The sequence below is a fragment of the Rhineura floridana genome, chromosome 10 (genome assembly GCF_030035675.1).
Source record: "Rhineura floridana isolate rRhiFlo1 chromosome 10, rRhiFlo1.hap2, whole genome shotgun sequence".
Classification (NCBI taxonomy): domain Eukaryota; kingdom Metazoa; phylum Chordata; class Lepidosauria; order Squamata; family Rhineuridae; genus Rhineura; species Rhineura floridana.
Genome location: NC_084489.1, coordinates 14522945 through 14537788, shown reverse-complemented (window position 1 = coordinate 14537788; position 14844 = coordinate 14522945). Strand labels below are relative to the sequence as shown.

The 14844-nt window shown below is 40.9% G+C and overlaps 1 protein-coding gene across 4 annotated transcripts in view; it reads right to left on the bottom strand.

Annotated features, from left to right (window-relative positions):
- PDE1C (phosphodiesterase 1C) overlaps window positions 1-14844 on the bottom strand; it is a 376890-nt gene that overhangs the window by 72643 nt on the left and 289403 nt on the right. For all 4 annotated transcript variants that reach the window (XM_061586904.1, XM_061586900.1, XM_061586901.1 and 1 more), the window contains 3 exons: window positions 10917-11033; window positions 8982-9122; window positions 2695-2795 (listed from right to left, as the gene is read on the bottom strand). In XM_061586904.1, the coding sequence (XP_061442888.1) occupies window positions 2695-2795; window positions 8982-9122; window positions 10917-11033 (359 nt within the window). The remainder of the gene's footprint in view (window positions 1-2694; window positions 2796-8981; window positions 9123-10916; window positions 11034-14844) is intronic.

Here is a 14844-nt window from a genome sequence, read left to right as displayed (position 1 = left end):
ATCCATGGAAGGCTGCTAAAAAATGGTATTCCAATTACATATTCATTCCAATAACAATGGGTAAAAACATTTTTGGCCTCTTTTTCGGAAGGGCAAAGTTTTATCTGATCCTAACACACACACACTTTCCTCCAAATGCTCTGTCCCTTGATCTTTTTTAGCTCTGTCTATAATTTACAGAGTACTAAGTTGGTAGGGTATATATTCTGTTGCCCCTTGTCTCCCCACTATCCTGTGTATTTACATTTGTGCCTTTTTTTACTGGCTGTTATCTTTTATCTTGGCTGCAAACAATCCTACACCCGTTTCTTCTATTTTACCAACACTCTAGGCCTTAGTCTGTCTCTGCAACTCTTGTCATGCTTAGTTGAGTGGAGAGGACTAGCAGCTTATAGGTTTTGACAGGAGTTGAGGTGGCAAAGGAGAAGCAGCAGCTAAACTGAGCAGTACCTTGGGTACCCAGATGTTGTTGGACTACAACTCCCATCATCCTTGGCCAGCCTAGCCAATGGTCAAGGATGCTGGGAGTTGTACTCTAACAATATCTGGGGACCAAGATTGTAGAACACTAGAACAGATCACAGAAAAGTAGAAGAGAACAGGGTGGGCTGTCAGGAAGCACACATCCTTATAGGGAGTTTTGAACAATACTTTCAAGACTATTATTGTTGTGGTTAATGTCTTCCACTAAAAAGAATTATATCATATGTCTTTCTGGAATTATTTCTTCACAGTACTATATTCCATTAATTAATAAGTGGAGCCCATTTGTTCACAAACCCATCTGAAACACATAGTCTCTTCCTTTTTAGTATGATTTAAATTCATTTGTTAATTTTAAGTCAATTGTAAGGAGTATTTTTATTACTGATAAAAATCACCTTAGAGCATATGGTTTACACCAAGGATATCCAATTGTTTAAGCCCCACTTAAACAGCTGTTGCCAGATAAGAGGGTGGGAAGTGCTGTACAAACACTAATTAGGGTGAAATCATGAGGCTGTTATTCAGCTCTTAATCAATTCACGCCACTTACTGAAATACTCAAAATCTTGAACTAAAATTATGGAAGATTATTTTTCTCATTATTAGCTCCAAAGTGATTAACTGCCTCAAACTGAACTTCTTTCGATTCCTTCTGATTTAAAGACTGATTTAAACACACACACACAGAGGTTTCCACAATCTAAACAAACTATGAGCTTTGATTCACAACATAATGTTACACTAATCTACAGAGGTCCCAAATAATCCCACTTGTCCATGTCTTATTTAGCAATAGTTCAGTTCAAAACTACCCCATCTGTGTGTGTGTGTGTGTGTGTGTGTGTGTCCCTCTCATGCACTCACTCACTCTGCAGCGGCCATCAAAACCAGAAGTTCCATGGCATGTTCCTTCCTCATTGCCCTTTCACAACATCTAGTACAAACTGCTTGTGTCCTGACATTACAATGTTTTGCATGTCTCTGTCCCTGCTCCTAGGTGCTTCTGAAATTCTCCTCGTCCAAATTTAGATTTTGGAATTCCAAGCCAGCTGGTCTTGTTTCCCAATTAGCATTGGTAATCTTTTTCATTATTCATTTTTTTTTATTTTGAATTTTGCACAAAGCATGACACATGTATAATTTGTCATGTTTCCTTTCATTTATTCGTGTGGTTCTGCCTCCTCTGTATCTGTAATGTGCATACGTGTGATGAAATATTTCAAAAAAACATTATGCAGGTGATTGTACATATGTTTGAACTTAGCTCTTTTGTGCAGTGCTTTACATTGGTGCAGAGGTCCATGTGTGCATCAGTAAAACACTGTACAAGAATAATCTTAGCACTGCACAAGAGACCATCGTAGATACAACCACATCAGTGTTTCTTCTCTGTAGGGTTCATCAACACATGCATGCACTTTAGTAGAGAGGGAAAAGGTGCAGATTAACTGAAAAGAACTGCAAGCTGCAGCAAACTGAGCATACTCCAATTCTAGATTAATTTTTTGCTTTAGTAATTTTTCTAGTTAAATCAGAATTCAGAAAGTGTGAAATACAGACCAGAGTCAATTAAAGAAACAATAAAAGAACAGTTGGGGGGAACCCTCTCATCACCACACTTTACAACATTGGTTGCCACTGGGAAGGGGTGGGGAAAAGTGAAATCGTGTCATGTCAGGAAATGAAAATATTATATTAGACAGTATGGAGAGAGATTAGGGAAGTAGGCACGAGGGTGCAATTTTGGTGGCAGTCACATATATATAATAACATAAGCTTGTAGTGATTTTTAAAAACCTAATCCAAAGCAAGATAGTTGGCATGACAAAGTCCAAAATTGTCTACGCTATGAAATTAAATATCTGGCAGAAGTAAACCAACATTCACTAAAGGCACCCAACATTTGAAATGTTCAAAATAAACATGAAAATTGGCTATATTCAGGTTGTGATAAGCAAAACTCCTTTCGTAAAATTTAGCTCCATAATTTAATGACAAATAGTGTCGGTCTTACCTCAACTTTTGCAACAATAACTAAAAAGGATTAAAGCAAAATACACGTGTTTGCAAACTCCAGATCAATTTTGTTCCAGTTCCATTTGATATTAGCACCTATATTAGGCGCCTTATTTTCATTTGCTAATTTTTCTTCCTGTTCTTTCCTCCATAATTTTTTGTCCCTTTACTGGAGATTCTGAATGAACTCACCGTGTTTGAATATGGAAGTTGTTGGTGGTACCAGTGTGCTCATAATCATGGATGGCAGCTGCAAAGATCATAGCAAAGATTTCCAGCTCTGTCAACCAGTGCTGACAAGAAAGAGAAGAAAAGATTTAACAGCAGTCAGATAATATGCAACCTTTTTCAAACTTTGTTTTGTAAGAAAGGCTCTATCTATTAGCCAGGGCCAGATTAAGCTGAGGAGGGCCCCTAGGCTGATTGGTGTTTGGGGGCCCCTATCCCCAAGCTTCACCTACCTTTCCGTTGTTTTTTGCGGCACACGCAGGTTTGCCATCAATCAAGATGGCGGCAGAGGTTTCCCTAAGGAGCTGAAGCCTCTGCCACCAACTTTGTTGATGGCAGCAATGCTCATGTGTAGCACGCATGCATGCCATCAGCCAAGATGGTGGCAGAGGCTTCAGCCCCTTAAGGAAACTTCGGCCGCCATCTTTATTGATGGCAAATCTGCGCGCCGCAAAAAACAACGGAAAGGTAGGTAAAGCGGGGGGATAGTGGGGGGATGGTGATCCGCGGATGCTTCCGCAGATCACGGAAGGAGAGCGGAGGGCCCCCTGTAGCTTCAGGGGCCCATGGGCCAGTGCCCCATGGGCCCCCAAGAGCTCCGGGCCCCTAGGCTTCAGCCTACTAAGCCTAATGGATAATCTGGCCCTGCTGTTAGCCAAGAATGCTACACTCTGATGTCTTTTCACTGTCATTATTCTAGCTCAAGTATAGATTAGTAGAACAAAGTAAGCCATTAGTCCTATCAGCCTATAATTGTCTACTCTGATTGGCAATGGCTTTCCAAAATCTGAGGCAGATGTCTTTGCTGATTCTGAGGCTTGACATTATTTTAACTGGAAACACTGGAGACTGAAACTGGAATCTTTGGCATATGCTCTACCAATGAACTACTGGGCCTCCCAGTGCTACAGTTCCCACTTAGGCACTGCACACAAAAAAGAGGGCAGAAGTTTGCATGTGGTAATTTAAACTGTAAAACATCTCCCCATAGTGGGGAAGACTATGATCAGGTGATTTATCTGCCTACTCAGTCTGCTATCCAGGTGCAAACTGTTGATGAGAAACTTCAGGGCCCCTGTTCTCTCTTCTTATTTTTTTTTAATTAAAGTATTTATATAGTGCCCTCTCTCAAAACATCAGGGTAGTGTACTATAACTTAAAAAACCTTTAAAACAATATAGAACCATCATAAAATGACTGGCTACAAGAAAACTTTCGATAAATAAAGCAAACCAATTCTTCAAGAGATGCTTGAAAGTCAAAAGTGAGGATACCTGCTGAATCTCTACTGGAAGAGTACGGGACTGGCAATGCTAAATACTTGACTTCTGGTTAAGGCCCGTTAGGCCTCTGTAACGTAGGGGGAAACTAACAGTACTCATCTGAATGACCCTCAGTGATCAGGCTGGGATGTAAGAGCTCAGGTGATCCTTAAAGTATCCTGGACCCACATTGTTCAGGGGTTTGCATATCAACAAGAACCTTGAACATGGCCTGTAGCATATGGGGTGTTAGTGCAGATGTTTTAGCAAAGGTGACACATGCAGTTGGCCATTTGTCCCCTTCAGCAGTCTTGTCACTGCATTCTGCACCAGTGGAGCTTCTGGACCAGACCCAAGGGCAGCCCTACATAGAGCATACTGCAGTAATCCAGCCTTGAGGTTACCAATGCATGGACTACAGTGGCCAAGTTATTCTGATCCAGATACGGCCACAGCTAGCATACCAGATAAAGCTGGTAAAAGGCACTTCTAGCCACAGGGATCACTTGGGCCTCACAAAGATGTATCCAAGCCATGCACCTGCTCCTTTAAAGGGAGTGCAACCCCATCTAGAACAGGCAACTGGTCTATATTCCAGACATGGATATCACCTATTCACAGAGATTGTCTCCCCAGGATTCAGACTCAGTTTATTGATCCTCATCTAGTCCACCACTGCATTAAGACACTGGCCCAGAGCTTGCACAGCCTCTCCTGATTCAGATGTTATAGAGAAGTAGAGCTCTGTGTCATCAGCATACTGATGGCACTATGCTACAAAACTCCTAATGACTGGTCCCAATGGCTACGTATAGATGTAAAATAGCACTGGGGACAAAATAGTCTATTAAGTTCAGTGGCTTTGTCCTTACCTTGCAAGCCACCTGCAGCTAGTCGCTGTGTGTCCCAGAGGCCTGCCCCCCCAATCCAGGGTAATTAATCTCCAGATCATATGGAAAAACACTGCCAGCTGACTCTTTGAAGATGCAATGGATGCAGCAATGTATGACTTCTTCACTGCCTTCACTACCACATGGTAAGATATTATGTTTCCTAACACCTTTCGGGTCAGCTTCAAAGCAAGATTTCTGCCACTTGTGCTCTTGTCTTCATCCAGCCTGCTTCAACAACTGCAGGTCCTTAGAACATCAGGTTGCAATGTGCTCTCCATGGCACCAGAGAAGACCCATCTTGCTGTGCCACAGTAAAACAAGACCTCAAAAGGATCACTTGCTTGATCCACTGGAAAATCCTCCAGAGCCATCAGAAATCTATCAGATCCATCAGCCTCCAAGGGCAGACCATCTGAATTGATCCCCCAATTTTACAGACAGGAGTAGTTAATACAAGACTAAACTTCACCAGGAAGTGGTCAGGTCATGAGAATGGGGTGATATTCACTCCACCTACTTCCAGACCACCACCCCCCCACTTGGGACAAAAACCAAGTTGAGTATGCCCTGTTCTGTGTGTCAGGCCAAATACCATTTCAAACAGTGCCATGATCACAATAGAGAGGGAGAGGGCCTTCTCAGTGGTGCCCCCCAAATTATGGAAAGATCTCCTTTATGAGGTGCGCCTGGGGCCAACACTGTTGTCTTTTTGGCGCCAGATCAAGACTTTTCTCTTCTCCCAGGCATTTTAGCATGTGTTTTTAAATTGCTTTTTAAAAATGTGTTTTAAAATTTGTATATTTGTTTTTAATGTTTTTAATTGTTGTAAACCGCCCAGAGAGCTTCGGCTATGGGGCGGTATACAAATGCAATAAATAAATAAATAAATGTCATTTCCTGCTGGCTCCCGTTCTGCAAGCCTGGCGCAAACGGTGCTTTTTTTTCTTTCCCCCCTAACTTGTACAAAAAAGCATAACATTGCTCAAACAAATATTTGTATTTCTGCTGAATTCTGAAAATACAAATAATCAAACTGGAGGATTTTTTCTTTTTTTAATGCAACTTAGTATGGAACAAACTGACCATGCTCAGTTGCCAAGGTAATCAGAGGAAGTGATAGTTTGACTTTAAGAGGGTGTGGTCATTAGGAAGCCGCATGATTGACTCTTTCCCTTTAGTATTAATGGAAACAGCGATTGGAAGGTAGTAAGTGTGATCTTTAAACTCCCATTGTGATGGAAAACGCTTTGTCTTTAAAATGGAGTTCAACTCCAGTGTGAATGAGCCCTGGGTTTTTTTCACACATGAATCATGTTTTTTGGCTTTTCTATTAACTAACATTAATCGGGATTTTATGCAACCAAATCCACAGATCCTAGCCTAGAATGTGCATTTCTTTATCACATCACTAAGGATGCAACTGCAATCTTACGCACGCTTACTAGGAACTCACTATTAATTAAACATATATAAAATCTGGCTGCATAAGTCTAACTGGACATTGCAAAAGGCATGAAGCCACCAATACTGTATTTCCTTCCCTCTCTTCCAAGTAATGTCTATATTTATACAACACATGATACAGAGTTATCATGCTGTGCATTTCTTCACTTCCACCTTAGATAACTGGCTATTGGCAGCAGACAGAGGGAAACAAAGAGCTCACTTATGCTAAGTCATGTGATAAATAAAACTGGATGTTACCAAGAACAGAGTGAGGCCACAACCACATCATACATTTAAAGCAGATGGCTTCCCCCAAAGAATTCTGGGAACTGTCATTTGTTAACAGTGCTGGGAACTGTATCTCTGTGAGGGGTAAACTACAGTTCCCATGATTCTTTGAGGGAAGTCATGATTGTTAAAGTGGAATAAATGTGATTTAAATGAATGGTGTAGATGTGACCTAAGAGACACAGGCCTTGTTCAGTTTCATGGTTAATTAAACACAGTTCAGCTGAACCATTAACTGTGGTTAAACTTTACTCTGGTTTATTGTAACAAGCCAGCTTCATAACTCATGGACTGAAAGTTGGATTGTTTCAATAAACCATAGTTAATAGTAGCCACAGTTTTTCCAGATTTGGACAAAGTTCTAGAGTGCAATTAGTTAAAAATGGAAGCAAAAGCTTCTAATCTCTTTACAGCCATGCTGGAGGAGGAGAGGAGAACACAAGAGCCTGATGCTCATTCATGTAATGCTTAACCATAGTTTAGCATTATGCCCAAATGAGGCCACAAAATGGCAGCAGATTTGTGTCTCTTGTTAAGTCTAGATAGATTATTGGTAGCAAAACTATTTCAAACTCCCTCTAAAATTAAACAGTAGTGTTTTCAGACTTTTACAGTGCAATGCTATACATGTATATTTAGAAGAAAGCCCCATTAAGTTCAATGGGAGCTACTCCCAGGGTAGTGGGTATACAGAAGACAATGACAGGCAATCAGAAATGGTCTTACTCACCAATAATGTTACTCACTGAAATAATGTTACTCACTGATGTAGCTTTAAACCTCTTGGTCTCTCAGAAACTGATTATTTGTCATGTTTATAAAATGAGTAAGGTAAAGGTAAAGTGACTGCTACCAGAATAGGAGTAGACCTTCAAGTTCTTAACTACAGTGCCCCTGATGGCTGTTTTGCAGAGTAGGGTCATCTAGACTCAGCTTTGAGGCAAAATGTTTTGCCGAACATCAACCAAGGAGTACTGCCAGAAATTGGCTGGCGTGAATCATTCACACTTGGAATCTTTCTTGCCCAATTAAATATTATGCTTTGTATTAATCAACTCTGAAACGTTTAAAGAGCTTCCTAAGCAGGAGAACACAACACTTAATAACATATTTTCTTATATTTTTGCCTGTGCATGATTTCCAGGAACATGTCTGCAAAACTATAATTTAGTGTCTTCTTAAATGCAAAGGATGTAAATAATTTTAGAAAAAAACATAACACGCTCTAGTTAACTCAGTATGATTGTTATTATTTTGTATTTAATTTCATTTTTTTATCCCTACATTTTGCACATTTTTTAAAAAAAGCATTTTTATTATGCTTTTTTGTCATGCAGTAGTAGTCAGTACATTTTCAGTAGAAAACAAAGGTTTTGTCTTGAATCCCAAAGGAGTTTGTTACTTCATGGATTTAAGGTGCATTTGCCAAGTCAGTAGAAACTAAGACAGCAACATCTACATTCTGGCCAACAGTTTCTGACTTGATCAGAAATGCCAGACATGGATGTAAACCTGGATCTTCACCAGAAACAGGTTCATGAGTCCTCCTGCTCAAGTGTGAAAAAAACTCCTGCTGCCCGTGCCATATGTCACCATCCATGAACTTAAGCATATAGTATCCCACACTGAAAATGGCTTGCTTATCTTGAGCACCAACATACGGATATTCAGTATTAGAGTACACAGGGTTTTCATCGTAAGATGCAGAGCCGCATATTTTGGCTCACAAGATGGCTAACTTGTGGCATGGGTGTCACAAGTGGCACAGGCTGCAGGAGTCTGTGCATCTCTTGGAGAAGAGGAGAGCTTGTAGTTCGGGCCTACACTCCTATTTGTCTATCCTGCACTGCAGCACTGCCTGCTCTGCAGCTTAGAAGACTAGAGCTAAAACCATACTGAACCTCAGAGGCTTTACATGTTCTACAGCATGCACTGGAGTGTCACTATATACTTTGGACTTCATTTGTGGCACCATTGCCAGAAATGCTGGTCACCACTGTTTTACTTTACATTGTAATCTTCATCTGCCTCACCTTTTGATTAATTTCAGAATCCCACAACCCAAAAGTCAAAAAGATTCTCTAAACATTGGAGAAGAAACCATCCACATTTCTAACACAGATCTAAGCAAAAGACTGCATTCCAAAGAGTCTAAACCAAATGAGGGAAATGTGTTTGGGAAGGAGACCCACATCAGCGCTCTTAAATCTTGGGGTTTGTCATAATTTAAATTCCATGAAATCCTGTCTGCTATATCGTACAGATCAATGGCATAGGCCAGGAGAGCAGGGCTTGCAGTAAAATCTACCCATTATGCACAACATTGTTTTGGTCTCTTAAGAAAAGTGATTCATCTACTTACTGCTACACCCGTCTTAAAAAGGAGGTAATGAACAGTCTGTGTGACATCTGCTGCATGCATTAGGTTGTGATATGGATTTTTATGCTTGCTGTAGCCAACTTCCAGGGCTTCCACAAAGGAGACGAGAGCAGATATTGGAATCTATACATAAACACAAGAAGGGAAATACATTTGGCAAACCATATTGAGATTTTAAGCATCAATGCTCCAGCATCCAAATATGGCTTCTTTCCCTATTTTTTAAAAAATCAGGTGAGCAGACCTTAGAAAACTTTTTATACATTGATTGTGCTTCATGTTGTCTTATTTTATCCTAATCAGTAATGTTTTTAGTTACTGTAAACCGCCCAGAGAGCTTCGGCTATGGGGCGGTATACAAATACAATAAATAAATAAATAAATAAAATAATCACTGGCATATAAAATAGTATAACTCTTTGTGTCAGTTCACAAATGTGTGCCTAGTGAAAAACAAGAGGTGCACTGCTTGAGTGATCTGTCTGGATAAATGTTTCAAAAGAGCTCATAAAATGTGTAATATACTGATGTACACCTTCTCTTCATAGCACATTCTGTAGAGCAGGTATGGGGAACCTTTTTCATTTCAAGGGCCACATTTCCTTCTGAGCAACCTTTCAGGGACAACATGCCAGTGGTGGGTGGGCCCAGAGGCAAAAGGGGATGGAGCAAATGAAAATAATCTTTGTATTAAGCTAGTTTCTACACACACACCTCTTTATCCTCCATCCAGGCAAGCAAGAGTCATTATCGGGGTTCAAGGACATAATCTAGCCAGACAAAATCACTCAATGAGAGTATGGCTGGGGAGTGTTCCAAGGGCCAGATAGCAAGGCCTGGAGGGTTGCATTTGTTCCCCAGGCCTGAGGTTCCCTATCATTGCTCTAGAATGCATTTCTGCTTGAAAACATAGAGACATCTCTTTTTACATACTATAATTGGACTACTGGCAGACATCATGTGCATGAGAAATTAGAAGAAGAAAACAAAACACATACACACACCAAATATTGAATATCTTCGTCTTTGGGAAATAACTGATAGTTTCAGTTAGCTCCTCTTTTAACATGTGATTTATATGCACAATTTATCTTGTCCAGAGAGGTATCTGTCTTGATGGCACATATGCTTTAAGTGCTCAGGTACAGCAGATGAGAAAGAAAAGGCAACAGGCAAAATGCTTTAGAGTTAAGGAGGCAGCCATAGCAGACAATGGATCCCAGTGATAGGGATATAGGGAGAAGATAAACAGTCTGGAGCAAACTTCTGATGTGAGGACATCTTCTGCCTCTTTCCTCTGGGGAAGACATAATCATTTTACTAGGGATGAAACAATGATGTAGAGACAGGAAGCACAAGATATTCACACTTCCTGCTCCCTCCCCCCTCCATATAAAGCCATGCTCGATGAAAAATAAGGAGCTCATCAGGACCAGCAGGTAGAGCCCAGAGACTGGAAGGAGAACAGAAAAGCCACAGATCCCAACAGTGGGTTGTTGGTAGAAGGTACACAGGATTGAAGGATGAAGAAAGCCCTGGCAAGCCAGAGCATGTCACAAAGCCAGGGACGATAATGTAACTGGGCCATCACATCAAGAACTTCTATGATAGGATCACTACTGAATACAGCACTGAACCCTTCCATCAGTGAAATCAATACATATAACCAATTTTATGCCAAAGGGAACATAAAATGGAGCCTTGGATTCCTGAAAAGCTGAAGTAATACGGTCCTATTCATCACAATAATAAGAACATCCTAGTTAAATCAGGAGATAAATATGTTACAGTCAGGGTTGCCTAACAACATACACACAGTCAACAGCACACACACAACAGAAATACAAGGCTAGTGATATTTCTCCTTTCAATAAACTACAGGAGAGCCAAGAGGAAGGGCACTGCACAATTACTGACCTTGAAGCGGCTGATCAAATCGTAGCGTGTGAGCAATTCGTAGAAAATGAATTTCAGTGCATGATCCCCACTAGCATCATTTAGTGCAAATACGTCAAAGGACCACTTGTCTACATTCTGTGAGGGAAAAGACAGCATTAGTGCATGTTTTCTTCATTGGCTACGAAAGGAAAACATTGTTTTGAAACACAAAGCGTAAAATTTATCACATATTTTTGAATGCTTTAATATAAAGTACTGAATGCACTTTTGGGCTGATCCTGCTTGTCATATTAAAATGCTGATAACCAGCTGAGTTACAGTTTATTGTCTATTTTTCAATATTGTGCTACGTACAAGCAACAAGTGTTATCCAGTTCTGAATTTGAGAAATATCAGAGAGCCATCTCTTTTGATTAAAGCATTTGCTGCTTGGAAATACCTTCTTTCTTTCTTTCTTTCTTTCTTTCTTTCTTTCTTTCTTTCTTTCTTTTTGTTTCCTGGCTTTCTTGTGTCATGGAAGAAAAAGTGGTGTACCTAGGATTGCTAGCTAGTCCCTCATCCAGGCACCCAGACCTGCTTGGCTTCAGCAAGGTTGCTGTATCACGTGCCTTCAAAATCATACTCTGGCAACTTTTTTCAAGAACAGAACAATTAAAGTAGTAATAAAATGATTGTGCTCATGTTTTTCTTGCTGCTGTACATTCCCTTGTAAAGTTTCCCCCACAATCTCCCATGATAAAACACTAGGTAACGAGACCTTTTGCACAGAGATATAGAATATGTTTGCCCAAGTTTAGCTGGGAAATGAACTTGCAGAGTTTTTAAGGGACACCAGAAAAGAGGGGTCAGCGCCTAAGAACCTCTGGAACCCACTTCAAGCTGAGATCAACTTCCATGCTGGAAAAGTGCTCTCTGCTCTCCCCCCCCGATGACCACCAGCTCCCAACTCATCCTCTTTGCTCTCTCCTTTTCTCACCTGGAAGTGGAGAATGGGGAAGATTGTGGCAGCAGTAGCAGAGGCAGGGAAAGGAAAGTTTTTTCTTCCTCTTTCCTCTCTACCACCCTGACATGCTCTGCAGTGTAAAGAGTAGGGGTGCTGGTAGGAAAACATGAGAAAATTTCCATTCCCAAGTGCTATCACTCTTTAAATCCTAACACAATGCAGGATGACAGAGGGAGGGGGGACAGGGAAAACCTGCTGATGCCACTGCTTGCCCAGTGTCTATCTGCAGGGGAGTAAAGGAGAGGGTGAGCACGATGTGGTTGGGGAACGGCAGGCTGCTAGGAAGCAAGGTGCCCATTTCCCAACCCTTGTGGATTGGCTCAGGAAATGGATCAGTTTGCTTCTGGTTAGTTTTGTTTGTTTTTAAAAAACAAATTGAGCCATTTCTGAGTCATTCTGAGTAGAAGCCAGGGTAGTTCACCCATCCCTACTTTTGCATTTTTAAACTAGTTCAGCTTTAGAACAAAAATAGCTTGCTTCTGGAACTGACAGCCATGGACTCAACTCCTGAGGTCCAATTCTGTTGCTGCTTAGCTAGTTTTTTGAGCTCAAGTATGACCCAGCAGTACAGAAGCAGCCACTGGACACCACACAGATAGGCAACCATGTGTAGTGAAAATCACACTTCTTAGATTGGGCAGTTTTCTCCATGCTGCCATGTACTTTCAAAGACAAGGAATGCAGTGGTATAGAGAAGACCCAATCTGCATGGGGCACAAATAGCTTACTGTGTAGGCAATGACTACGTGTAGCAGGCCCTATGTGGCATCCATAACATGAACATCATCCCCTATGCATCTCTAATTTGCGGGAATGGGAAAGCTTTTTTTATGCATCTTTCTTTTGGGATGTTTGCTATCATGTCAAGAAAATGACCCAATATATCTGGTGACTCCAACTGCACAGAGTTGATCTTCAGTGTAGTGGTAGCTGCCACAAGGAATTATTTTAAATGACTCCGTCAAAAATCACATACTCAGTCCCTTCACTGTTATATTGTTCACTGTATAACAGTAGTGAAAGGTACTCAATGGCCATTTGATATATTATTACAGGTCTACCTAACCATGACACTGCCAAAGGACTTTTATGGGAATGTTCATTGCAGTTTTTAATCAACGTACATTCAAGTGTACAAATGTAATGGACAGTGGCAGAAAAAAGAGACACCCAATCACGCTGCAAATCAGACTTACAAGGCAATTTCAGTTAACACTACTCATACATTATACATTTGATTATAACATGAATATCCTAAATGCAATTTGGCTGTAATTTTCCTCAGTGTGTTTTCAGACTAAGTGAATTTTCTTTAAGCAACCAGAAAGGCAACACAGTGGGAATGACACACACTGACACTGCATCTATTGCCTGATGTGAAAGCAACATTTTGAAAACAGAAGAATACGGCTTCGATGTGAACTGAACTTTCTCTATGTTGTTGCCCCCAACTTGCAAAACAAGAGGGAAAGGTGCCAGATTAAAAAAGAAAGAAAAGATACTGCAGTGTTCTGAAATTGTAACATTTGATTCTCTGTGATGCTAACAGGGGGAAGTATGATGGCCCAACAAATAAAATGATAAGTTAGAATCTTCCTAATCCATGTTCAGATCAGCTGCACAACAGGCTTCCTGTCTGGCATCTCAGATAGCACTTAGGCTGCAATCTACCAAGCACTGCTACTGTGCAAGGTTCATTTATTTCAATAATGATCTATAATTTAATACATTTTCTATACAGGGACAGCTCCCGGCTCAAGGATCCCCTTGGCAAAATGGCTCCTGATGGGCCCTCACCTACATCAGTGAGCCCCTCATAGGGTCAGTGGCATGCAGCCATTTAAACTCCCCACAATGACTGCTCACTGCTGCTGTCACCAGATAACCTGAAGCCAATGGCCCAACAGGGGAGTCAGCCCCAGTGGTTGGGGGCTCAACAGTGCTAACATTTAAGAGTTGTATCAACTACTGTACTAGCTCTTGGAGGTTTGGGGAAGAAGTCCTTTTTTTTCAATCACAGTTGCTGGGGATTGAACCTGTGACTTTATACGTGCAAAGCATAGACACTGTACAACTAAGCTATGGGCCTTCCCATGTGATCTGCTCTACATAATTAGCATATCATGTGATTCCACTTCAAACTGAAAGTGTGGAATTGAACATTAATCTCCATTCATTAAAAATAAAATCCCTAAAGGCAAAAAGGAATCCTTTTAGGCAAAAGGGTTGGTTGAGTCCTTCTCCCTAATATACAAGGGTAAGGAATATTAAATATGGAGGTGCATTCATATTTATCACTTTTTTGTCTTGCCTTTCCTCAAAGGAGCTAGGGAGCATATATGGCTTTTCCTCATCCTATTTTATATTCACAACAACTTTGGGAGGTAGGTTAAGCTGGTAGGATAAATAGGGTCTCCCTCATCTGATCCTTTTAATATTCAAAGCTAACACCACATCCTCTGCTTCCTAGCTGAACTGCAGAGCACATGTTTAAAAACTGATTTGACCCTTAGTTATGTTTAACAACAGTTAAACTACATGTAACACTACATGTAATACATTATATTTTCTTTAATGAATTATAGGTGTAGAGCGCCTGGCTGATATCCAGAACACAAAACATGGGGAATAGAGGTTTATTTACAGTGATGATCGGGATAAAAATCCCCACCCCATGCATTGGCATGGCTAGGAATCTTCAGAAAAAGTTCCCATTAGTCCCTCAGGGCTCAGTTTTGTCCCCCATGTTATTTAACATCTACATGAAACCACTGGGTGAGGTTGTCCGGGGGTTTGGGGTTCGGTGTCATCAGTATGTGGATGACACCCAACTCTATTTTTCCTTTCCACCTAAAGCCAAGGAAGCTTTCCTGGTCCTGAACCGGTGCCTGGCATCAGTGATGGGCTGGATGAGGGCGAACAAATTGAAATTAAATCCAGACA